The sequence below is a fragment of the Populus trichocarpa genome, chromosome 6 (assembly GCF_000002775.5).
Source record: "Populus trichocarpa isolate Nisqually-1 chromosome 6, P.trichocarpa_v4.1, whole genome shotgun sequence".
NCBI classification, from domain to species: Eukaryota; Viridiplantae; Streptophyta; class Magnoliopsida; order Malpighiales; family Salicaceae; genus Populus; species Populus trichocarpa.
In genome coordinates this window covers 285526-311650 of record NC_037290.2, presented here as the reverse complement: position 1 = coordinate 311650, position 26125 = coordinate 285526, and the positions used below count along the sequence as shown (strand labels likewise).

The 26125-nt window shown below is 37.1% G+C and overlaps 3 protein-coding genes and 1 pseudogene across 6 annotated transcripts; 3 read left to right on the top strand and 1 right to left on the bottom strand.

Moving 5' to 3' along the window:
- Nucleotides 1-2827: 2827 nt before the first annotated feature.
- Nucleotides 2828-5185, top strand: LOC7458468 (U-box domain-containing protein 35). Its single transcript, XM_002308717.4, has 4 exons — nt 2828-3399; nt 4156-4274; nt 4533-4648; nt 4753-5185. The coding sequence occupies exons 1-4, from the start codon at nt 3003-3005 to the stop codon at nt 4988-4990; spliced, it is 870 nt and encodes a 289-aa protein (XP_002308753.3). The 5' UTR covers nt 2828-3002; the 3' UTR covers nt 4991-5185.
- Nucleotides 5186-5613: 428 nt separating this feature from the next.
- LOC7463641 (serine/threonine-protein kinase D6PKL2) lies at nt 5614-9952 on the bottom strand. Of its 4 annotated transcripts, none has more exons than XM_024603105.2 (4): nt 9742-9952; nt 9216-9265; nt 7802-8888; nt 5614-6882 (listed from the first exon to the last, which is right to left on the bottom strand). In XM_024603105.2, the coding sequence occupies exons 3-4, from the start codon at nt 8761-8763 to the stop codon at nt 6009-6011; spliced, it is 1836 nt and encodes a 611-aa protein (XP_024458873.1). In that variant the 5' UTR covers nt 8764-8888; nt 9216-9265; nt 9742-9952; the 3' UTR covers nt 5614-6008. The 4 variants fall into 4 exon arrangements, with proteins under 4 accessions (XP_024458873.1, XP_024458871.1, XP_024458872.1 ...); XM_024603103.2 differs by having other exon boundaries at nt 9747-9952; XM_024603104.2 differs by lacking the exon at nt 9216-9265.
- Nucleotides 9953-19416: 9464 nt separating this feature from the next.
- Nucleotides 19417-23643, top strand: LOC18099729 (oligopeptide transporter 1-like; annotated as a pseudogene).
- Nucleotides 23644-24932: 1289 nt separating this feature from the next.
- LOC7458467 (uncharacterized) lies at nt 24933-25733 on the top strand. Its single transcript, XM_002308716.4, has one exon. It carries the CDS (start codon nt 25122-25124, stop codon nt 25563-25565), a length of 444 nt encoding a protein of 147 aa, XP_002308752.1. The 5' UTR covers nt 24933-25121; the 3' UTR covers nt 25566-25733.
- The last annotated feature ends 392 nt before the right edge of the window (nt 25734-26125 follow it).

Sequence of the window (26125 nt, the reverse complement as noted above, 5' to 3'; positions counted from 1 at the left end):
TTTTGTCCTACTCTTTGTATTCTTCCATTCTCCTGATTGTTCAGCAAATACATACTCAAGAACGAAGGAACTTGAGGTGTAAGGGACATCACTTTGGTTACCAGATCTTGAGGTTAATTATTAGTTTTTATTTTATTTTATTTGGTGGATATATATAAAGGATACTCTTAATTAGAAGAATTAAACTATATTAAAATTAAATACATCATTCTCAAACGAATTTAAATTGATAATCACTTGACTTGGCGCGGCTTGTAGCAAAAAGAAAGAAATTTGATGCTCACAAATTTTAAAATTACAACCAAATCGTATATATATATATATATATTGTATTTTTTAGACTTCAATATATATATATATATAGATATATATATATATATATATATATATATATATATATATATATATATATATATATATGCATATGATCTATGCTTCCAAGGTTTCTGAGAGTATTTAATATTAAAAAACAATCTGTCCAATGTCAATGGTGCAGGGTAAAAAAAATGTAAGATTATTTCTATTGTTTTAATCATACGTACAAGGAATAATTCAAGGGGTAATATTTAAGCTATTATTATATGCATGCGCATGCAGGGTAAAAAAATAGGACTCGATATTCAGGGCTCCATTAGTGGCCCGAGATGACATAAGAAGTTTTCTGCTTTTTTTTTATTTTATTTTTGTTTTTCTTAATTTCCCTTCAAATTAATACAGACATCTCTGCCTGCACATCACAATCAATCAACATTTGGGGGCCTGCTGATGAGGTGATGCTCTTCCTTTGAAAATAACTACCAACCAACCCTTGTCACAACGGGAGGACTCATGCTTAACCCTAGTTGGATACATTAGTCTCTACTGCCTATTCAATTAATTTTGTTTTTCAGTAAATATATATATATAAACTTTTTCAACTGTTTTTTCTTGCCATGAACCATTCCTCGTTAAAAATTAAAAATCTTATACATGTATCTAATTAAATAAATCAAGAATTATTTGTAAATATATATATATATATAGAAAATTATTAATAATAAATAAAAATTAAACTGGAAAACTAAGAGATTATTAATCCAAATTGGATCCATCCCTTCATGCTCTCAGGTGCCCTCTTTGATTTGTTTATTCATCATGGTGAAGCCATGGATTGTTTTGATCTGGGCTTCATAGGAGCTTAACTAACCTCTTAATTCAAGCCCACACAGACCTGAGAGCATGAAGGGATGGATCCAATTTGGATTCCCCAATTCGACCCCCCAAAATATAATATATATATATATATATATATATGTGTGTGTGTGTGTGTGTGGACTGCAGAATACATAGATTTCCCATCTTATTTACATGAAAGCCTACACTTAAGAATTAAGTTGGACATAATTACAATACATATAATTGCAATTAAAGGAGTGCTCGGTAATGCTGCTAGCTAATCCTCCTTTTAATGTTATTTTCAAATTGTTTTTTTGTTCGAAAAAAACATTCAATTGATGTTATTTTAGGTTTTTTTTTTAGTTTTAATATGATAATGTTAAAAATAAAAAAATATTATTTTAATATATTTTTAATTAAAAAATACCTGTACAAAAATATTATGTGCTACGTTCGCAAAGAAAGGCAAATGGAATATACACAACTCATACATGTTAAAGAAGGATGACCTTATTGATGGCCGATCGAGTCCCCACAAAATTAATGGTTGTGATCCTTTACGAACCTTTGCTATTATGATTATTATATTGCTAAACACTAATTTAGTGTTTGATTACTGTTTAAAAATAATAATAAATTCATTCTAAAATTATTATATATATTGGAAGAATGGGAAATATATATTATTATATAGTCCTGGATTTTCAACGCCACAGGCCAATTAATTAACTCTGATCCCCTTCAACATATTCGTATATTCTATGCGTGTGCATAGAGAACAAGCACAGACATTTTCTTATTGGAGTCATGAAATCTCACACACCAATTAATTAAATTTGTAAGAAAATAGACAAGTGTAGCTAATTATATATTAAGCAAATTAATTATACTTTTATTAAATTGACTGAGATGGAAAACGACAAGTAGATTCCCTTCTCAGGCCCGGCAGATGTCAATTACTGGGCAACAACGTCATGGTTGCGATGCCGAGAAGCTGGTGAGAGAGACGTCCCTTGTAACTTTCACATCAATTTCGTCCTTCAAGTCTTCAAAATCATCGGTTAAGTGCTCTTAATTATCCATATTTGACCATGGACTCTTTCAGATTGTGAGAAGCAATCTCATTTTACAAGAAATTTAACGTTTTAGTTAAGAAATTCTAGTAAGGGATACGATGGAGGGACTTTTTTGGAGAATAAAAAAGAAAGGATATTTTTCTTAGTTAATCTTGTGTTTTTCTATTCAATATTATTATGCCTCTCCTTTTTTTTTTTTTTTTAAGTTTTTTTCCCTATTTAAATGGAATAGTTTTTCTAGTTTATTTTTTCTATTTAGAATTGTTATGATCTTTTCTATTTTTTTATATAAAGTATTGTAATAGTTTTTTGGCAATCAAAGACTTTGATATTTTGAATGTTTCCTTTATGATTATGATGTTCTCGGTCTTTAAGGATTTTAACTTGTAACATACCCCGTCGTCCGCTTGTATCAAGATCCCAGTTAAGAAATAGAATTGTTCGGAGATAAAAACAATATAAGAAATTGTTTGGGGGAGTAAAATTGATACTAACCAATAGCTGGAGGGTGTTTTTGAAGTTTACCCTAAAAATCTCTTAGCCTTTCACTTTAATGAGAAGACCCCCCTTCCCTTTGACATTTCAAAGATGCTACATGCATGAAAGACAAATATGATATGATATCATAGGTAGAGAGTGGCTTGAAGATAATGTGAACCCTCTCCTCTCTACATTTCCATATATACTACTATCGATTCTCTTCATGTTCTTGTAGTTTCCTTCTTTTCCAAGCCACTCACAAACATTCAGCCATTCTTCTCATCCAATAAAATGTCTGTATCATTAACAGATCAAACCGCCTACCTGCACCAAGAAGAAGATATTGCAAGAACTAATGTTTATACTGAAAGTTCATATCAACACCAGCAGTGCTATTATGCTGAAAGCCGTAGCGTATGTGAGATTGAAGAAGAGAAATATTCAAGTGATCTCTTTGAGATTAATCATGGGGTGCCTTTGGAATCCATCAAAGAAGACATAGAAGGGAGTGTGTTTTCCTTTGATGTATATGGAGAGCATCAGAAAGATTGTGTTTATGTTGGTGTAGGAAAGAGTGAGTCTAGCATGGATGCACTTTCTTGGACATTGAAGAATGCTATTATTGATTCCAATACCATGGTTTTTCTCATCCATATCTTCCCTGAGATACATTACATTCCTTCTCCTTGTAAGTTTAGATCTGATCGATCATTGATTTTCTTCATTTTCCTGTTTTTTTGTGTTGAAGTTCTGAATCTGGTTGGTGAGTCTTGGGTCAGACTCAAGACTAGTAATTAAATAAATTCGTGGACAACTTGGGCCATGTCCTTTTTTTCTGGTCTAATGTCTTAACCACCATTAATTAATGGCTTTACTTGGAACAAAGACAAAACTACTATTAGCATATAGTATAACTTTGTTTTGTTCTAGGTGATTAGTCGGGACTTTGATTATGTTTAGAGGTTGAAAGGTCTTGTATTATTGTTGTTGTTGTTATTATTAAAAGGCACAAATATGGTCAACAATTGGCATTAAGAGGTAAACATGGGAGTTAATGACCTAGCTAAGCTAGAGTGCTAGTTGCTTTGCAGTTCAGTTTATCATGTAAGCCAAATCTTCGAGAATATAGTACTGAGAAGCCAATTATTTCTTGCAATTTAGTCTAGTTTTGAGGCCTTGAGCCTGGTTTTAGCTCATATTTTAAGGCTTTTTTTTTTATTGTTTTTTTTTATATATAAGATTATATCAGCGGGAGTTACAAGGGTTGATTCTTCAACTTTGTCTGCCTGAATCTTTTGACCCATCCTCACTGTAAGACCCGTGTTAATTATTCAAAGTTTTGTGAAAGACAAGAAGTGGGAATGCGTTTGTTCATGGTAGATCTTGATAATATTGTTACCTGAACCGAGTTTTGAATGATTTTTGTGCCTTTTGTGGATGGTAGTGGGTAGGCTTCCAAAGAGTCAAGTGAGTGCTCAGCAGGTGGAGAATTACATGGCCCAAGAAAGAGACAAGAGGAGAGAACTCCTACAAAAGTTCATCAACATGTGTTCTGCATCCAAGGTTCTATGATTATCACATGCTGTTTTGTCCCTACCGATTAGAGTTTTGATTGATTTTTAAATAATTTTTCATGTTAAAATATATATTAATGATGTTTTTTTTATTTTTTAAAAATTACTTTTAACATTAACATATCAAAACGATCTAAAATATACAAAACATATTAAATTTTAATAAAAATAAAATAAATTTTTTTGATAACGCGGTGCCAAACGGTTTGCAACCTTGTTGATTTATGAAAGAGCTGTAATGAAACAGGTTAAGGTAGACACCATCCTCGTTGAAAGTGATGCGGTTGGGAAAGCTATGATGGACCTCATTACAGTTGTCAACATGAGAAAGCTGATTCTTGGAACCTCCAAGTCCAATCTAAGGTACATTACTGCCTGTAATTTATGACATTTAAACTTTTTGTGAATAACCCTTCTGTGTTTTAAGCTTAAAGTTGATTGAATTTTCAACATTTGGTGATGGATAGGAAGTTGAGGTCTAAGAGAGGAAATGGGATAGCTGATCAAGTAATTCAAAACGCACCCGAGTTCTGCGATGTCAAGATCATATGCGATGGAAAGGAAGTGGTGATTGACCAGATGGTTGGATCACCTATAACCCTTCCTGACAATCCCAGTGAAAAGTCTTTCACGTTGCAAGATGAATCCAATACAAATAACGACTCGTTTGCTTGCATGTGTTTCAAATCACCGAAAGTTATGTAAAAATATAAGATATATACACAAGCTGATCACAGCAGGAATAGCTCAGTTGCAAGCGCGTCAGACCCGAGATTGCTTGTTTGATCACCACATTGTTTTACTTTTTTCACTTGCACTCTGTCTGTACATGGTTTCTATGATTCTGTAATCCATGGAACCACTTGGCTTGCTTCTATAGAAACTGCAAAATTCATGTCACTGCTTGTTCTTAAGTATGGCATTTGGATTGTAATGGGGACAAAAGTGATATGAACAACTGTAATAGAAACGTGTTTGTTAATTGAGATGAAAATAGAAATTCATTTTCATCTAAAAGTTTACACCGATGGATTTGAAAAGATAAAATATAAAAGAAACAAAATCATAAAAATAGGAAAAACTTCACACAATTGGAGTTCAAGATTGCTGGATGCCCTTACAGCACCTCAGCTGCAAGAGAGAATCCGTGAAGCGTGTGTACATATCCTGCTCTTCTTGGCCTGCAATTCAGTCATGAACCTGTGTCCATACCTTTTGCAAGCGATTCAAAACCAAAGAACATGCAGGAATTCAAGATTTGAGGGCAAGTCAAAGAACTGAGCTTACATGTAAATATATTCACAGATCAAGCAGCAGATACGAATAAATTTAAATCAATTTTGGACTGTATTTGTGTTGGCCAATCAATTGAATCATTCCACTGCTAAAGTACATTTGCCTGAGACCTATTTCCAGAACTAATAGCTAGTATGACCGAGAGCTCGAAGGAGTCCCCTCAACAGGACTATCGGCCACATTTCTGAACCAGTCTAGTGACAGAGTTCCAAGCTCCTACACTTCGAGACTCCAAGCAATAATTATGTGATACAGATTTGAGATTTTTTAAAAGGAAACAACAAACATTACATTTCCTTATCATCTGTCAATAAAGGAGAAAAAAACAGGAAAAAGAACTTTATCCTCATCACCAACAACACCTAAGATGTTCAGAACAATTCTTCCCCTTAAAGAGAAACAATTTGCAAATTGTAATAAATATTTTCTAAAAGAAATCAAACTCCAGATAATTTTCAGAACCTTTTTGACCAGGAGCAGCTGCAACTGTTGCGGCCTTTTCACTTGTTGATGCTGGGCCAGGTATCCTCTCAATCTCAACTGGCTTTGGGATCTCGGGTGGGGTAGCACAGCGTATTAATGCCCAATTCACACCTTCAAAGAAGGGATGTTGCTTAATTTCAGTTGCCCCTCGTTTGTATGCCAATCTATGTTGCGGTTCTTTTACAAGCAAACCCCTTATAAGATCCCTTGCTGCAAAACTAACAACTGGTGATTCTGGGAATCGAAGAGGCTGGCCAACAACATTGAACAATGTGGCTCGATTTCCAGAACCCTTAAAGGGAGTTTTACCAAATAAGAGTTCATATAGAAAGATCCCAAAAGTCCACCAATCAACAGCACTTCCATGACCTTCACCCTTGATGATCTCAGGAGCCAGATACTCGTGGGTCCCAACAAACGACATTGACCTTGCATCAGTTGGCTCTGCCATGAGCTCAGGTAATGGACTAACTTGATTTCCTAGTTCATTTTTGGGTTTTCTATCCTTCTTGGACTTGCTAGAAAAGAGGCGGGGCCCAAAGCATGTTGTAGGCGCAACACAGGATGGCTGGATGCAGGAAGGCTCAATACAAGCAGGCTGAACACAGTAAACAGGGTTCTTTCGTAACGGCTCGGACTCAAGAGATGCTGTTTTGACAAGAGTTGGGCTGACAGTACAACGGAGGGAAAGGTCAAAGTCGGAGAGCATTATATGCCCATCATCCCTCACAAGGACATTTTCTGGCTTAAGATCACGGTAAATAATCCCAAGCATATGCAAATATTCCAAAGCTAGCAGGACCTCTGCTACATAAAACCTGCAAATTGGAAAGAGCAAAGATGGTTAATTTTGAGTTTTATGCAGGTTTGAAGAAAAATCAAAGTCGAACAAGTCATGGATTTTGTATTGAAAAATCCACCACAAATGGGATAATGTTGTTTTCTTTCTTTGAGAAATTCTATGTCCAATTTACCTGATGCTGAGACCAGGATTCTTTGCTCTTTCAATCTAAAGTTAACAAGATCTAACAGTTTAAGCCTACATCAAAATTGACATCAAAAGTGCAAATGCAATTTGAATCAAACTTCTGCAACTAAATTCAGTTCCAGAGTGACTCAAGTTCAACAACGTCCTGCTTCAGATAGTTACTTACACTCCATTTTGAAGATGTGTAAGAGTCACTAGCTTTGCTAGTAGAGAGGAATCATCCAGGATGAGAAGAAACCATGGGTATAAAAGCAAGTTATGGGTCCAGATAGCCAAATCTGGTTCTTCGGGATAATGCATTACCTGTAAGATATAAACTGTTGATTCAACTAGTTTTATCAATTAGCCATTAATTTGCCAAGCACAAATGCCACACCCTTATTTAATTGTTCTGTTTGATCAAAATATAAATTATTTTAATTGAGGAAGTGGCACGTAGAAGTTTTACAGGTTCTGCAGCATTAAACTCCAATAGATACTCATATTCTGCTCCCGTTTATTTTACTTCCAACATTTTAAGCACAAATAGTATTCTAGCAGCAGATACTAAGAGGACAACCGTGGGCTAAATTATATGCTTTATGAAGGTGGCACTTCCAAATTTATAAAATGTATACCCAAAAGTAGGTCAAACACACTTTCTTCCCAACTATGGAAACTGTTGTCATGTTATCAGCAAATAACTTTTGAAAATGCATGACCACTACATAAAAATAACAGGATAAATAGTTGAAGTTCACTTATCATACTTTACTGCCTGCTCTTGAAAATGTTTCCCTGGCTGCCTCTGTCTGAGAGTGTGCAAGTCTCCTCCAGGACAGAACTCCATTAATAGACAAGAGAATTTATCTGTCTCAAAGTGGGTGTAGAGCGTTGGAAGGAAAGGATGGTCCAGAGATTGCAATATTTCTCTTTCTGTCTGAGCCCGAAGCAGCTTCTTGCGACTGGCAAGAGAGCCTTTGTCCATTACCTTCATTGCAAAATAACACTTAGTTCCACTCAGCTCAGACAGGTACACACTCCCGATATCCCCACAACCCAACCTCTTCAGCAGTCTAAAATGACTCAAACCTAAAACCCCATCTTTTGCTCTAACAGCTTGGATGGCTTCCCATCTCAAGTCATTTGCTTTGTGAGGTTTGCTGATACTACTACTAAAGCTGCTACATGTGCTTTCATCACTAACATCACTGCTGGTGCTTCCTCTACACATACTTCTCTTGCCACCCTCAGCATAATCAACACGGTCACTAATCTTGGCACTTCCACTCGTCTTACCCAGACTGCTGGTTCCATCACTAACTTTGGCAGATACTGAACTGTTTTTTACACTTCCATATTCTGATGTTTTCTTCTCTTGATCAACAGAAACATCCTGTAAGCCTCTAGTCTCATTGACACTAGAATCCACCTCAGTTGATGTTTGTTCAAAACAGGGAAAGGAAGAATTTGATTCCAACTTAATACTCAAAGAATCAGAAGCCCCTTCTTGATTAGAATTCAGGAGCTTTATATTTTCAAAAGCTTCTAACAAAACCTGCTTTGGCATATTTTCTACCAACAGCTGTACCTGCTCACGATTAATCAGCTGGGGCTTGCATGGTTTTGATCCCTGCGAAGACAAATGCCTAAGGTCGGCCTCCAATTTTTGAACACCAGCTGTTTTCTGGTGCTGTTTCAAGGAAGGTTTGCTAGAAGTTATTGAGGCCATCAGACAACAAAACTACATCAGATTGAATGAATCCACTTTAAGGCGCCCAAAACTCAGAATCACATCTCTGCCACTGGCAGCCCTAAAAATGTTGTTATCCAATTTTGCCAACAGCAGCAAATAATCTGTCAAAGACATTATGGTAAGTTACAATTCACATGGAACATAATGCACAAAAATGCACTCTATATGGCTTCATAACACCTAAAAGACACTGATTTAGGTGCATATCAATACAGAAGACACTCAAAAGACAATATGGTATGGAATCCAAGTAAAATGGAACAATACCAATATAAAAGTGATAGCATAATTGACTCTAATTTCATTTTGCCTAAACACTGCATCACAAAGTCAGATAAAAAAAGACCACCAACCCGTTATTCATCACATAATCACCATACAGCTCAAACGTAGGGAAACCATATGTATATCAGGAAACTTAACTTTACCTAAAAATAGGTCAAATACGAAACACTTTCTGGCAAAAACAGACACAAACCTGAAAATGAATTACAATGAAATATTAATTATTTCGCAGGAAGGAAAGAAAAAACAATCAATCAAAGAGCAGCACCCATAGTTCGATCAAGTGAAACTGAAGAAAAAATTGAACAAGATCAAAATTTCATAGCTAACAAGGCCAACTCAACATGCAATCATTTCTCACCAGAAAGGAACACAAAAACCAGGCCCATCAAAAAATAAAAAATGAAAAACAAGCATGAAGGATTCAAGGACCACCAAAGAAAGTAAAGAATCAACCAACCAAGTCAGCAAATAACATAATGCATTCTCAAACAAGCCAAGTAAACCAACATGATCAAATGTTAATTAAGCAAAGTTCAGATCTTGTTCACAAAATCAATACTTGTAGCCAAACCCCACTACAGATCCAAGCCAACCGCAGAAACCCAGATGAAAAAAAGAGTAAAAAATGAAGAGAGAGAGAGAGAGATAAGAAGTGAAAGAAAGTACCGAACTTGAAACATCAAGAAAGTTAAGAGAAGATGTTAGCTTTATCAGCAAAACACCGTGGAGAGAGAACTCCTTGTAGCCTAAATAAGCTTGTCTGAAGAAAGAAGGAGAAGAAGAAGCTGAAACTGTGCTTCTGGTGGACTATTAGGCAGCGAGCGAGAGAGAGAGAGAGAGAGAGAGAGACAGTCAAAGCAAAGCTTTAATGCTAAAGTTTTTACCTTTTTTTTTATATATACAAATAGAAATACAATAATTTGATTGGTGCCATTTTGGAGAGAAAATGAAGGGTGGATGGATTTTCATCTGCTTGGCATGCATGATGCTCTTTGAAAAAATAAAAAGAAATACACACACACACACACACACTTTCTCTACATCTTCTTTCCATTAAAATGATAAAAAGGTTAGGGCATTTTGCAACTGAAAAATGATTAAAGCCTTTTTTTTCCTTTTTTTTTTGCCTGTTTATTTATTATAAAATAAAATAAAAATAACCCCTCCTCTCAAAGAAATAGAATGTTTCTAATAATATTTGCAAAGACATTGATTTATTTTCTTTAATTTTTAGATGGTTTTGGTATATTCATATAAAAGACATTGATTTTATGATTCCCAACTTAAAAACAACTATCATTTGCAAAGATAGCATGTCTAGATCTAATCATTTCTATGTATGAAAATATCTTAAAACCATGATGCATATGCTGTGAGATTTCTACAAATGTGTTTGAATATAAACCTGAGGATATTTGTGATGGGGTATAGAATTAGCATCACTGCATAACCATCTTATTAACAAGGAAAAAACATAATGATAGTATAGAGGGGGGAAACATCGCATGGCGAAGAACAATGGTAGCAAGTTTTTTGTAACTTGGTATAATGTAATACATTTAAATTAATTAAGCTTTCCTTTTTGTGGTTTGTTTGAGTAATCTAACCAGAGACATCGCATGGCGAAGAACAGCGAACAAGGTTGGGACATTTGTAGAAAGAATGAATCCCACATGGGTAGAGCCATGATGTAGTGTTTTTGTTTTTTTTTTTTCCCTATGGTAAAAAGGTAATGCCCCAAATACAAAGGAGAAGCGGCATCATTTGCTTGCCTGAAAGGGGTATGAGCTCTGGCTTGAGATAGACAAATAAAATCATGGGAAATGGACCAATGGTCGGATGAGAATGTTGGGAGGAAGATCAAGTGGATGGTGTGCTCCTCAATCGTCCCATGATGATGCGGTGGCCCAATTAACAGATTGAAGGTTTGATTGCATTGCATTGCAAGGTGGGGTTTTTTCAATTTAAGGTTTAGGCATTGGAAATTACCTTAATCACCATGTGTTGTGCTGTGTTGTGCCACCACAAAGCCAAGCAGGGCCCTCAATCTTTCTTCTGATGGATGGGACAGGCCTTCACATTTACATCTCTCATATGAGCAATTGAGAGATACTAGCTAGGCTCTATCTAATTGTGTCACGGTGTGGCTTGTATTTTGCTTTAATTACACAAGATTAATGAACTTTCTTAATTAATTAATTAAACCAACTACAGCATCTTAATTGTGAGAAGATTTTGATTCCAATTTTTATAAAATATCCTGCCTCCTTGTGGTTCCTCAAATAAACAATCTAATCTACTGGGGGAGACCACTCCACTTCACTGCCGTAAAGCTAGATGTTTAGGGCTAGCAGCATGCACATAAATTAAATTAAATTAAATTAGAGGAATCACACACTGTACGAGGTCCCAATAAGTTACCATGAAATCTCTCATTAATAATTATGAAAAAAAAACACAAGTTGGTAAATGAATTGATTACAATTATATTCATCATCAATCTCCAACAAATTAAAAATAAATTAACATATATACATGTGGATCTTAGGTGATCTCCATCTTTCCAGAGAAGGGATCCACTTAGCTAGCTCTTCCTCTCGCAAATGCAAATATTTTCTACGTATGATCATATGCTCAGCCTCTATAAAAATCTTTAGACTTTAGACCCACGGCTCGAGCCAAAAACAAATAAAATAAAATAATGCTTTTTGACTTGATCACGTAGACAAATATTAGGCACTCCATGTTCTACTACCATTTAACATTTGACTTCAAATGTGTTGGACAACAATGCATATCAAGCCTAATTAATAGTCTTCCTTTTCATGTCCTGTTCCTTTCCTGATCTGTCCTCCCTTTTTGTTTTTGAACTAACCTTCGTTGTACTCCATGGAACTTTAGACAGTTAGACGTGAGGCAGCAACACCACATTGCTTTGCATTACCTTTCCCTTTCGTCTTTATAAATTCAGAAAAAAAGATTTTGTAAAGAAGAGAAAGCTCACAAAAAATGAGTTCCCCGACACCAGCAGTAACGGTAAAACCCTTTGTGTAAAAAAGTTGATTTGATACGTAAAATATTATTCAAGAATTCTTTCAATCTAAAACAGTACAGCACATACATGTTTGCAGCGCAAGCAGTTTTCTCTGTGCTTTGTTTGTTTACTGTGTGCGGTGTTGTGTGGTGTTCTACTGTCTGTATTTTGTGCTAATCAGGAAGATGTTTGGTTAATTAACACACTCTATAGTTTATATAGTTTCTATTAAAAACCTTTTTTATTATAAAATAATTATAATTTATAGTTTTTCTAAATTTATCATTTTAAACCACAACAACAAAAGCATGCATTCACGATACCAAACAAACTAAAAGGCATTTTTCTAACGAGAAATATATATTTGATTATTGCAAGGAACCTCAACTTAAAACATGTCTCCATCAAACACATACAGAGAAAATCTCATGAACTTTTGTTTCTTTTCCCTTCCATGTCTGGTTATTAATTATAAGGTTCGAGTGGGGAACTTGAATGCTTGATTGGGATCAAAGTACGTGCTTTAAAGGTAGCAAGGAAATCGACTTTGGCAACTTTCCCTTTTACCAATCTTTTGTTGGCTTTCTCGTGTCTTTGGACAACCTTGCTGGTTCTAGCCCTCATCCAAAAAGGGTACCGACCCACAGCCACATGGCTCTTAGCCATCTTATGATGTTGAAGTTAGTGGTTAATCAAAGGGTTGCTGTTTCTTTTGACTGACTTGGCCACCGCATTTTTATATCGATGTACACTTATGATTTCACATTTTTGTACTTGTCATAAACACTCTTGCCTTCACCAAGACTACTATTCCAAAGATTATCATGCATGGGTGGTTTTAACAGTTACTGTGAGCTAAAAATTTCATATTCAACTCAGCCTAGAACGTTTGATCGATCTGGTGACCTGTCAATTTAGAATATGACTGGGGTCAAGTTGTATATTTAATTAAGTGGGAGTCGATCATGTCAAGCCCGGTCGACTTAATCAATTAAACTGTCCGAGTTGATTTGCGTACCTTTGATTTAATTAGTTTAATAACAGTACTAGCATGTGCTATAAAATAATTTATAATATAGGAGAATCCTTTAATTCAAGTGAACAGAAACAAAGGTTATCCACAATTCTCCATTCATGCATGCATATGCATAGAGGAGCGAGGTCACAGCTAGCACATGCACCTCCTCTTCTCTATGCATGATATATGTATAGTTAAATAGTTTTTGAGCCAAAAAACTGGCAGTTTTATGAATGCAGTGCCAGTGGCTGTGGTCCTCGTTTCAATTAAATTATCTCACAACTACTGGCCATCATGTACACACACAAACGTTCATATATATGAGGTTTGATGCTGATACTGGTCAGTACTGGGCATCCAGATCCTGACAAGTGTCTTTCGTGTGAAGAATGGGTCCACCAAATGACATTAATTTGATGACCTCCACCGCTTGTGACAAGAATATCTTGGTGGTGTAAAAGCAATATTTATTGATCATGTTTTTGACTGACAGATTAGGGCAAAGCTGAAACAATTGTTAATGTTTTCTGTATTTGTATTTGCAAGGGAGCATAGATGCTCGCCGTTTGATGTGCTCACACTATTTAATCTGATTAATTAAAGCTTGTATAACTATATCCTAATTAAGTTGCCTCTCTACTTTCTGCCCGTTAATTACCTTTTGTCTTTTCTATTTGTTTTCTATCTATTTAGTATACATGCTGGCCGTCTGTTGCTCGATTGTTTTTGTGGTGTAGCGTAGTAATATTTTTGATGTTTTTGTTGCGATATAAGCATTAATTGCAAAAACTAACATGATCTAATATTTTTCATTCGTGGAATTAATGATATTGAAGACATGGTTTTACGAATAGAATGACTTTTTAGTGCACACAAATAAATATTACGCACCCATAATTATTCCTTTTCTTGCTAGGAAGTAGTACTGATCGATCACTTCAGTATAAAATTAATAAAAGCAGCATAGGTGCATGCATGCATGTGGATTATTAGCGGTGAAGTTCAGTACATGAATGTGGAAAAATTTAATAAGAATTAGACAGTTTTCCATACGAAGAAGAGGCAGAACTGCGAGTGTAGGGGCATGCATGCTAGAATTATAGGGAGGGAGGGAGGGGAGGGGAGAAGAAAGGCACATGTGAGATGAGATAAAGAGGGTTGGTTACCAGCTAGCAGCAAGAGGAGACCACAGATCGCTATCCTATGATCAATAAATGAAGATGAGAGCAAAGCCTATTGAGCCCATGACATGTTTAGAAGCCCCCATGCATGTCCAAATTCAGGCAGGCCCTTCCTTTTCCTTTTCCTACATAGAGTTGGATTTCACAAATCATTTGCTTTTGGGTTCATAAAGCATATTGTCTAATTATGAGATGCAAAATTAAGCATGTCCAAGGGGATATGTTGCAAGTTAAAATTACTATTTTGATTTGACACAAATTTGCCAAGTAATTAACCAAAAATAAAAAAACACTATATATCTAATATACACATTAACACTACGGCTTAATTATATAATTGAAAATAACATATCTTCATTTATTTAATGTTTTGAAAAAAATAAAAATTCACTGTGAACTTATCCTACAAATATGTTTATTTATATGTTTCCGTCTAGGTTTTATTATAGAATGTATAGCATGTATATATAAGAATAGAAAATTAATATAGGATTATTCCAATGTTGTAATCCCTACAGTTACTGCAGTGTTCTACCGCATATATATAAATAGGAAGGTTGGTTAAGGCATAACCTAACACATTCTATTATTCTCAACTTGGTATCATAGCCGCAAGCCCTAAAAATTAATTAAACTACTTCTCGCATAGCCTCACAACCTCCCTTCTTCAATGGAACAGTTGTCACATACATCTTCCTCTGCTGCAGCACCAGCAGTCCATCCTTCTTCTCTGGCAGTGCAGCCCTCTTCTCCTGCAGCGCCTCCTCTGCTCTCCTATGTTGCCTCACCGCCTGGCTTCTCCTCTGTCATGGCTGGTGAACACCTCTTCTTGCAGCCCACGTCTAATGCAGCTGTTGTCTCTGTTGCCGCAAGCATTATCTCCCTCTCTCACACTCATCAAGTCATCTCCTTCAAATTAACAAACACCAATTATTTATATTGGCGTATGCAGATGCTGTCGTATCTCCTAGGCCAAGGGGTTTTTGGTTTTGTTGATGGCTCCAACACATGTCCACCTTCACATGTTCTTGCCAGAGATGGTATCTCTCTTCAAGTAAATCCGCTCTTTCTTAGCTGGAAACAACAGGACCAACTCATTCTGAGTGTTCTTCTTTCCTCCCTATCTATGGAAGTTTTGCATCTTATTGTTGGCTGTCAAAGCTCTTATTCAGCTTGGCGCACTCTTGAGCACGCTCTTGCTTCCACCTCCAACTCTCGTATTATACAACTTCACGGCTCTCTTCAGGATCTTCGACAGGGTGATGAATCAGTAACTCAATTTATGCAAAAAGCTAAAGCCTTATTTGATGAATTGGTCATTGCTGGTCGGCCAGTTTCGCTTGAAGATTTCAATTTATATGTGTTTCGTGGTCTTCGGGGAGAGTTTAAAAACTTAGTTACAAGTCTTATTACCAAGGCGAAACCTTTATCATATGCAGATCTTCACAGTCATCTCCTCACGCATGAGTTTCTTCATAAATCTTCAGCTGCCATACATGCTCCTCTACTGCCCACACCCAGCACTCCATCATCTGCCCTTGTTGCGCAACGCCAGACCTTTGGCAATTCTGGTCGCAGCAGGGGCCGCTTCAATGGTGGCTGGCGTCCCAACCAGTCTAGCAGCAGAGGCAACCGGTTTGCTGGTTCCAAACTTGATCACTACAGCTTCCAAAACTCCTTCTTCGGTGACAGTCGGCAGGGCTCTTGGCAGCGCAATAGGGGGCAGAATCCACGCTGCCAACTGTGTCAGAATTTCGGTCATACAACTCCCCACTGTCCTCAATTCCAGCAGCGAGGTTATGGCCAACAACCTACTGTCAATCTGGTGCAGCGCAATCTCTCCTCAACTGGTTCTGTTGATTGGTTTTCGAATACCGGTGCCAATCAACACATCACACCTGATCTTGCCACCTTGACTGCTTCAGAACCGTATCTTGGTAATGATAATTTACACGTTGGTGATGGTTCAGTTCGTCAATTGGTCTCATCTCCTCATAGTCTTGGGGCGCTCTTTAGTCCCTCCTCTGCTTCGCCCACCTTGGCCAGCATTCCTGCAGATTTGGTCTCTGCCTACAGCCCCTCCTCTGCTGACAGTCCTGTGCTTGAGGCTGCTTCTTCATCATCCTCTCCCGCAGGTCTGCAACTTATGGTTGATTTATCTTCTTATCAGCTGCCACAGGTCTCCTCACCGCCATCATCTTCCCTTACGTCTCCACCAGCACGCAGCAGACATCTTATGACTCTCAGACCGCGGCAGCCGAAGACAGCAAATCTGGTTGTTTTCGCTGTCGTCACCTCTACCTCCACACGGGTACTGCATTCTCCCTCTTCTGAGCCTTTTGCATTTTTTGACGTTGATCGGTATGCAGTTTGGCATAATGCTATGTGTGATGAGATCGCCGCTTTGCGCACAAATCGCACTTGGTCTTTAGTTCCATTTCATCCTTTGATGAACGTTGTTGGCAATAGATGGGTATATCGGATCAAACGTCGTGTTGATGGTAGTATTGAGCGCTATAAAGCGCGCCTTGTTGCTAGAGGTTTTACCCAGCAGGAAGGTATTGATTATTCTGAAACCTTCGGTCTAGTTATTAAGAAGGCCACTGTTCGATTGGTTTTCTCTATTGCGGTTTCGTGAAATTAGAAGATTCATCAGCTTGATATTCATAATGCCTTTCTCAATAGTGTTCTTACTGAAGAGGTCTACATGAAACAGCCTCCAGGTTTTGTTGACTCTTCTCTTCCATCTCATGTGTGCAGATTGCACAAATCATTGTATGGTTTGAAACAGGCATCGAGAGCATGGTACACTCGTCTAAGTGATTTTTTGCTCTCCATCGATTTTCGAGCTTCCAAGGTTGACACCTCTATGTTTATATTATCTGATGGTACTAATATATTTTATCTCCTGGTGTATGTTGATGATATTCTGCTTACGGGTAGCAACTCTGCTATGTTTCATCACCTTATACAGTTACTCAGCTCTGAGTTCAAGCTTCGTGACTTAGGTGATGTTCACTACTTTCTGGGTATTGAAGTTCAATCTACCGGTATGAGTTTAATGTTGCGTCAACATAAATATATTCTTGACATCCTCACCCGAGATGTTATGACTTCCTGCAAACCCGTTGATACTCTAGTCTCCTCTTCGAAAGTCACTTTATTACCGGATCACTCATTCTTTGATCCTACACGATTTTGTCAAATCATGGGTGCTCTTCAATATCTTACCTTCACCCGTCCAGATATATGTTTTGTTGTTAACAGAGTCTGTCAGTTTATACATGCTCCTACAGATTCTCATTGGGCCGCTGTTAAGCGTATTCTATGTTATCTTAAAGGTACGGCATCTTATGGTTTTCATATCACTCGAGGCTCCTCTTTTGCTCTACATGGCTTTACAGATGCAAATTGGGCTAGTAGTATTGATGATCGAAAGTCTACGGGTGGTTATCTTGTCTTTTTTGGTTAGACGCCGATTTCTTGGAAATCTGGCAAGCAACGCATGGTTGCTCGCTCCTCTACTGAGGCTGAGTATAAAGCCCTTGTTGATGGTACCGTTGAAGTCATTTGGCTTCAATACTTGTTAACAGATTTGCAGGTTCCCTCAGTCTCTGCTCCTACCATTTGGTGTGATAATCTTGGTGCTACCTATCTCTCAGTCAATCCTATCTTCCATGCTCGTACTAAGCATGTTGAAGTGGATTATCACTTTGTCTGTGACCGCGTTGCCAAGAAAAAGATTCAGATTCGTTTTGTTCCCTCTTGGGATCAACTTGCCGATATCTTCACTAAACCGCTTCATGTTGCATCCTTTACTGCTTTTCGATTCAAGCTTCGGGTCGATCCCCCACCCTCAGCTTGAGGGGGCATATTATAGAATGTATAGCATGTATATATCAGAATAGAAAATTAATATAAGATTATTTCAATGTTGTAATCCCTATAGTTACTGCAGTGTTTTGCCGCATATATATAAATAGGAAGGTTGGCTAAAGCACAACCTAACACATTCTATTATTCTCAACTGGTTTTTATAATCAAATTATATGTTTATGTCTCTTTTGTTTTTATTTTTTTATAAGTAAAGAATTGAAGCTTCTACTAGCTAGGGTTTTATCCATCATAATTAGTTCTCCATTTCTTATTTTATGGGCACAACAAGATATTCAAACGAGTTGTTGATTGATTATCATCAATTTTAATTATATAAAAAAATTAATTTAAAAACTCTCACACACCATTGCCTTATACATATGCTCATCAAATATGAGTATGGCTTCATAATTCTTCAGGATTATGACTTAGGATAGATCACATGCATTAATGATATATGATCTAATCACCTTAATCGGGATAGCTTTGTATATATATCTAGTAACTTAATCCAAGAAACGAAAGAAATAAAAATACATAATGCAGTATGTAGTATGGGATATAAGATCTGATCAATGATTGGAAAAATTTACCTGAGTTAACCTAAGTTTTTATTCTCTCTAAAAACCTGGAATGAAGTGGTTTTTTATATAAAAAAAGGTTTTTTTATTGTCCCAATACAAATTAATATTTGTAATGCCAAAGTAAAGCCAATTAAATATTCACAAATTTGCCGTAGTCATACCTCGTCGTTTATGTATACAAACACACCTTCGATTTTTCTACTTATCAATATAGAACTACACATGCAATCAATTTCTTCTTGAGAATTGGTTCTACATTCTTTGGTAAACAAAATATATAACTTAATTTCTTAATTTACAACGCTTCCTATTTTCATGGCAATTCTTAAGAAGAAAAAAGCTTGTCTTCAAGAGACATGTCTCTCATGTGATCCTTTTTACGTACGAAAATTGTCTAAAGAGATAGATAGATAGACATGCCCTAGAGGTGTGTGCACTGTGACTTCAAGGTGAGCTTTCTGATGGATAATTAATGCCACTGTGAAAATAATGCCTTTCCTAAGCAAAGATGGGTCACCTACCAAATATGACATTAGCAGATTAATTGCATGATGAGCAAGTAGTTGAGGAAAAGATAGGGTAGGGTAGGGTCAGAGGTGGCAGAGTATACAGCACTTGTTTGCTCCTCATCCTTGGTATACCAGAAGATTTTTCAATTATTGGTGGATTTTTTGGGATGCAAAGTTTGTTTGGAATTATGTTACAGAATGTTACTTCACGTTATGATTAATAGTAACTTGCTAAAACCAAAGAAAAGATCTTATGAATAATAAATGTAAGGTAGAAAAAAAAATTGGTGCGTCATCTTCTTTTCTTATGTTTCACCAATGCAAAGAGCTCATCCTTTCTCTGGCTATGCCCCATGATAATAACTGTCCATGCCCTGTAAATGGGAAATGGAATCTTCACTGATTCTTTCCTCCAACTAGGAGGTTTCAAGAATCAGATCTAACGTTCCTTGCTTGGATTTTTCGTCAGAAACGAAGAGAAATCACGAAGCCAAGGAACCGTATATATTGAAAACTTCTGTTGTTAGAAGTCTCACCACATTATAGTTTTAGGTAGTGCGAGCATAGGAGCATGGAGCATGAAGAGACTAATGGTAATGGGACTCGTCTTTCGACCAAGGCCAAGATTCTTGATGAGATAGGTAAATATAATTCAGTCTACTCACTTTCTTTTCATAGCTAATGCAGGTTAATTATAAGTCTGCGATTTTAATGATTCATCGATCTCTTGTAGTTGCACTTCCTAAGGATTGCAGAGTAGCTGACACTAAATCACTGCCTGAATTAATTGCAGCAGTTAGTCCTGAAGAGTTTCTAAAATATTACTCTTTGAATATGAACAGATAGGATAGAAGCTTAGGAATTTACTCATGGATGGTTCGCACCCTCAAATTTAATTATATTCTTTTGTCTAGTGAGGAATTCAGAACCCGAACATGGTCTGTGTAAGAAGTTTTTGCCTGCGATTCTATGTACTTGCATGCATATTACTTCAGTTAGCTGTAAAAAAAAAAAAAACATTGCTGAGTTCAGATATCAGAATAATCGTACCATAAGAACTTCTCATTCTTAATTATCAATCATGATAATATCAAAGAGTTAATTTAACCAAAAAAAAATTAGAGAAATTATATTTGAAAAACATCTCAACCCAAAATATTAAATTGTTAGGTAAAACTTATAAAAATAATGAGATTTAAACTCTTGATCATTTTGTTAATAAAATCCAAACATATAAACTTAAAAGCTTAAGTAATTAAGTAAAGTTTTAAGAATAATTTTATATTATTCTCTAACAAATTCTTTTAAAAAAAGTTCTATAAATTTAATTTATACCTGACATTGCGCATTGCTGAATGTGGACTATCCGGGGGTTAAATTACGGTCATGGCTATTGTTGTTGTGCATCGTTAATAATTATTTAACAAAATTTAGCAATCCATAACTCTCTAATAATTTCACTATCTAATAACCATCGTCGCTGATCAACGATTACTGACCCCAATTGTCTTTGTCAAAACATGATTTTCTGCAGAAGAGGTAAACGATTCACCAATCGAGCAAGTCAAGCTCACAGTGCCGATTACAGATGATCCAACATTACCATGCTTGACATTTCGAACATGGGTTTTGGGGATCGCATGTTGTGCTCTTCTGGCATTTGTGAATCAGTTCTTTGGTTACCGTCAAAATATACTCTATGTAACATCAGTTTCAGCTCAGATTGCTTTACTGCCAATAGGAAGGCTTATGGAATCAGTTTTACCGAACAAATTTATTCGGTTTCCCCGAACTAAATGGGCACTTTCATTGAATCCAGGGCCTTTCAACATAAAAGAACATGTTCTGATCACCATATTTGCAAATGCTGGATCAAATAATGTGTTTGCAGTGGGAATTATCACCATCGTGAAGGCATTTTATCATGGTCGTATAGATGCAATACCAGCTATGTTGTTAACGCAGACGACTCAGGTGAACCTCTCCTAAACTCCATAGCAATTTTTTTCTTGAGGTGAAAATAAAATGCAGGTGATGACTTAGAGAGAATTGATTAATGCTTTGCTCTTTCTTCAATATGCTTAATAAAACATGCTTACTTCCAATTTTGTTGAAACATTCAGTTGTTAGGATATGGATGGGCTGGACTTTTCAGGAAGTTCCTTGTTGATTCCCCTTACATGTGGTGGCCTTCCATTCTGGTTCAAGTTTCCCTCTTCAGGTGTCTCCTGCAACCCCATTTTCTATCAGTTTAGATTAGCATCTCCTCTTTTCTCTTCTCTAATTCGTTTTTCTTTCGAATCCTTCAGGGCATTGCATGAAGTTGAGATCAGGCGTAAGGGAGGCCTAACGAGGTTGCAGTTCTTCCTCGTGGTCCTTGTATCAAGCTTCGCATACTATATAGTCCCCGGCTATCTCTTCCAATCTGTAACGGCTCTTTCCTTTGTCTGTTGGATATGGAAGGATTCGGTCACTGCCCAACAAGTTGGCTCAGGTCTTCATGGCCTAGGCGTTGACTCTTTCGCCATTGATTGGTCAACGGTGGTTGGTTTCCTAGGATCTCCCTTGGCCACTCCAGGATTTGCTATTATCAACAAACTGTTTGGTTATATCATAATTCTCTACATCGTAATCCCCATAGCTTACTAGACCAACTCATATGGTGCCAAACGTTTTCCAATTTTCTCTTCCCATGTTTTCGATGCTTATGGACAACCCTACGATGTTTCAAGAGTTCTAAATGAGACAACCTTTGAATTCAATCAACCAGGATATGATGGCTACAGCAAAGTCAACCTAAGTATCTTCTTCGTTTACACTTATGGTCTTAACTTTGCCATATTGGCTGCTGCATTAACTCATGTAGCACTTTTCTATGAAAGGTATTTATCAACATTCTTAGTTTTTTTATGACGCTAATCTCACCGTCAATAGATATCATAACATATCATTATTTGTCTGATTACCTTGTCCTTCTGTTTGCAGAGAAATTTGGCATCAAACAAAAGCAGCATATCAAGACAAGTACGCTGATGTCCACACCAGAATAATGAAGAAGAATTACGAAGTTGTCCCTCAATGGTGGTTTTACTCCCTCTTGATCATAGTAATTGCACTAACCTTGCTTACTTGTGAGGGCTTTGGTAAACAGTTGCAACTTCCTTACTGGGGTGTCCTACTGGGAGTTGGCTTGGCTCTCATGTTCACCCTTCCAGTTGGTGTTCTTACAGCAACTACAAACCAGGTATGATCTTGGCAGACTAAGTTTCTAACCTGCTCGTGTTAATTGTCCTCGATCATATTAATGTCAAAATTGTTGTGCAGCAACCAGAACTCAACGTTATCACCGAGCTAATAATCGGTTACATGTATCCGGGGAGACTCCTTGCAAATGTTACTTTCAAGAACTATGGCTACACTAGCATGTCACAAGCAATCTCGTTCCTCTCAGACTTCAAGCTGGGACATTACATGAAAATCCCCCCCAAGTCCATGTTTGTTGTCCAGGTATAAATTTGAAATCAAATCAGACAATCATAGCGTTATGTAATATACTGGAAGCCCACTTTAGAATTAATACCATTGATGTTATGTCAATAACAGATAGTAGGGACTTTAATTTCATCTTCAGTCTACTTCGGCACGGGTTGGTGGCTCCTTACCTCGGTGGAAAACATCTGCGATCCATCAAAACTGCCAGAAGGAAGCCAATGGACATGTCCCGGAGTCGATGTATTCTACAATGCCTCTGTCATTTGGGGTGTGGTTGGACCGATGCGAATGTTCGGACGTCTTGGTTTGTACTCTAAGATGAACTATTTCTTTCTCGTTGGCCTTCTTGCGCCGGTGCCAGTGTGGATATATATTCTCTCTCAAGTTCCCGGAGAAGACGTGGATCAAGTACATTAACGTGCCTATTATCTTAAGCGGCACAGGAGGTATGCCAGCAGTCAAGGCTGTGAACTACATGTGCTGGCTTTCTGTAGGCATTGTCTTCAACTTGGTTGTCTACAATAGATATAGAGGATGGTGGGTTAGGCACAACTACATCCTATCAGCAGGATTAGATGCTGGAGTTGCTTTCTCAGTCGTTCTGCTCTTTTTTACATTACAGATGAAGAACATTAATGGACCAACCTGGTGGGGCTTGGAGGTTTCTGATCATTGTCCCTTGGCAACTTGTCCTACCGCTCCTGGCATTCAGGTGGAGGGGTGTCCTGTTTTTCAATGACAGGTTTTGTTATCAGCATCTCTACTGGGGTTAAGGTTAATGATCATGACCTTGGATACATAAAATTGTAACTTAATTCCCATTTGTACAAGAGCCAGTGTGGATCCATTGATGTTAAAATATTTCCACCTCTAACACCACCTGTTGCTGTTACTGACATTACCATCAAGGCACCTAAATTACCTAATCTAACTTCATCAGTTACTGTAACTTAAAAAACTACTCTAATGTCGTATTTCTAGAAGTTTGTGATGGGCCAGAGCATAAAAAAAAAACCCTTTTCTGAAATTAAATATATTTCACTGCTCGTATTTCCCATCATTGATAATTATCACCCTTTCCCTCGAATCCCACCATGACGACCACCACATCCACTGCATTCATCACTTCCATCGCCACCGCCTATCTTTCTAGTTCCGTCTCACACGCCTTGGAACCCCCGAGTGCTGGCTTACTCTCCAGTGAAGAAGAATGATTCTTCCCCAATGGTAGTTCTGTTCTCCACCACCGCTTTGAACATAATTTCGAAATGGTACATTCTTCTCCATCATACCAATGCCTCCAACGCCACTTCCACCATTGCGTACAATAGTAGTAGTACTGCTACCGTTGCGTTCAATATTATTTCCAGGGCCTCCACCTCTAGCAGGGGCACCACCTTTCACTGGGCTGCCACCTTTGCTTCCACCAGCACCTTCATCTTTGATGCAAAGTACCGATAGCTATGCATTTTCTTCTCTTTAATTACACACACAAGATAACTAAGCAGAAAGTAATTAAGTTTACTTGTTGAGTCACTAGTTTAATCATATTAGTTTTCCAAGCAATTCAAATTAAATTCAGTCTAAACTAGATCTCGAATCATTAAAGTACGGAACTAATCTGTTTAATAACCATGATTAACACTTGAGTTAGCATTCAACCAAATCAATGGTATTTACTATGGTATATATGGAATAATAGTTTTTCCTTTAAGATGCCTTGCATAAATTTTATGCTTATTATTTAAAAATAAATACATTGAGCAATATTTTTTTTATATCAATTTTCTAGTATTTGGGACACATCCCAACAAATTATTCGATCCCAATTCTGCTTCCTAAATTTCTCATATCCTACTAAGTTACCAAAAGAATTAGTCTTCAAATTCAATTAAATTAATCAAGTTGTTGTTGTTGTTGTTTTATATATATAAAAAAAAAGTTTGCTTTGCCATGGAGTACAAGAAAGGACAAGAAAATTGATGATTCTTTGACGATGTGAAGCAGGCAGGGGGGCCCTTTGTCCACTACACAAGGATTATGAGATAAGAAAAGTCATCCATTGCTGTAACCCTACCCCATGCACAACGGAAAAAGGATCATTCTACTTTTGAAATTTGGAAAGGATCTCTGAACGTTAAGAATCCAGCCATGAAAGTTAAAGGAACTTAATGGATGGTCAGGATTGATTGCTTGAAACTAAGAAATAAACATTAGGGGTTCAAAGGATTCCATGATTCCCCACCCACTAGGGCAAGCTTTTTGGTGATGTACCTTATATAGGAAGGTTTGCTATTTTGCTAGCTAGATCTGCATAATTTTTCATATTTTCAGGCCTTACAGTAACAAAACATGGAAGCTCTCCTCTCCCAATTCACCTTGCTCTCCAACCAAGCTTGCCAAGACAAAAACTTCGATCCCTCCTCCATTGATGATCTTCTGAAACTCTTTGAGATAGAAGCATACAAGTCATGGGCAGCAATGGAACTTGAACAAGAAAAGGAAGTCAAACAAGCTGAAGTGGCTATGCAACAAGCTGAGGATTATCTTGATACAGTCATGGAAGATGCCATGGATGAATTTAGGAGGTTTGAAGTGGAAATGGAACGCATGGCAAGGAATGAACTGGAAAGTTTAGAAAAGACTGCTGAGAGTGCTAGAAACATGGGAAATCTAATGGAGAAAGCTGCAACTATTGCTTCTACGAAATACATGGAGGCTGCACTTAATTCTGCTTCTGCTTCCATGAAAACAGCTTGGAAGGGACTTTCCGCTAAAAAGGTTCATCCTTCATAAGAAACCCAAGTGTTTTTTTTCCTTTTCCTCCCCTTCTTGATTTCCACCTTCCCTTAACCTTAAGAGCAAATATATGAAGCTCGCTCTTACTTGTACTTGGGACAATTAATTTCCAGCTACATGATGAAGCAATCTATAATAAATTCCTTTTATGGAAACCATTGATCAGTTTTGCCTATCATATGAATATAATCTTGCATCTTAGGCTGCGATTGAGGGTTGATACATAGATAGATAGATTGAAACATGAGTATTCTCTGAGGTTAATGAAGCCTTGCCGACTTGCCGTGATCTCTTTTTTGGATAAACTCTTATGCTTTGAACCTGTAGACTAAACAAACTTCTTCCTTGCTTTGGATGATCTTAGATGCAAAATTTTAGACGAATTTCAGAAATCGACATCCCAACGCAAACTAGCAATGACTTGAAATTCCTGTGTTAATTAACATTCTCAAATGCTACTTTTAAAGGTGTCGTCAAAAATCAATTCTATCGTGCAGTAGTTCTCAGGACACTGCTAGAAACAGAGGCATAGACGATGAACAATGAGCAAAAAATGC

What these genes read in the sequence shown, in the direction of transcription:
- LOC7463641 (XM_024603105.2), bottom strand. Translation starts at nt 8,763, where the DNA reads ATGGCCTCAATAACTTCTAGCAAACCTTCCTTGAAACAGCACCAGAAA. An exon ending in TTTCAAGAGCAGGCAGTAAA is followed by an intron (nt 6,883 to 7,801) that starts GTATGATAAGTG and finishes TCCAATTTGCAG; the next exon opens with GTTTTATGTAGCAGAGGTCC.
- LOC7458468 (XM_002308717.4), top strand. Translation starts at nt 3,003, where the DNA reads ATGTCTGTATCATTAACAGATCAAACCGCCTACCTGCACCAAGAAGAA. An exon ending in ACATTACATTCCTTCTCCTT is followed by an intron (nt 3,400 to 4,155) that starts GTAAGTTTAGAT and finishes TGTGGATGGTAG; the next exon opens with TGGGTAGGCTTCCAAAGAGT. An exon ending in ACCTCCAAGTCCAATCTAAG is followed by an intron (nt 4,649 to 4,752) that starts GTACATTACTGC and finishes GGTGATGGATAG; the next exon opens with GAAGTTGAGGTCTAAGAGAG.
- LOC7458467 (XM_002308716.4), top strand. Translation starts at nt 25,122, where the DNA reads ATGGAAGCTCTCCTCTCCCAATTCACCTTGCTCTCCAACCAAGCTTGC.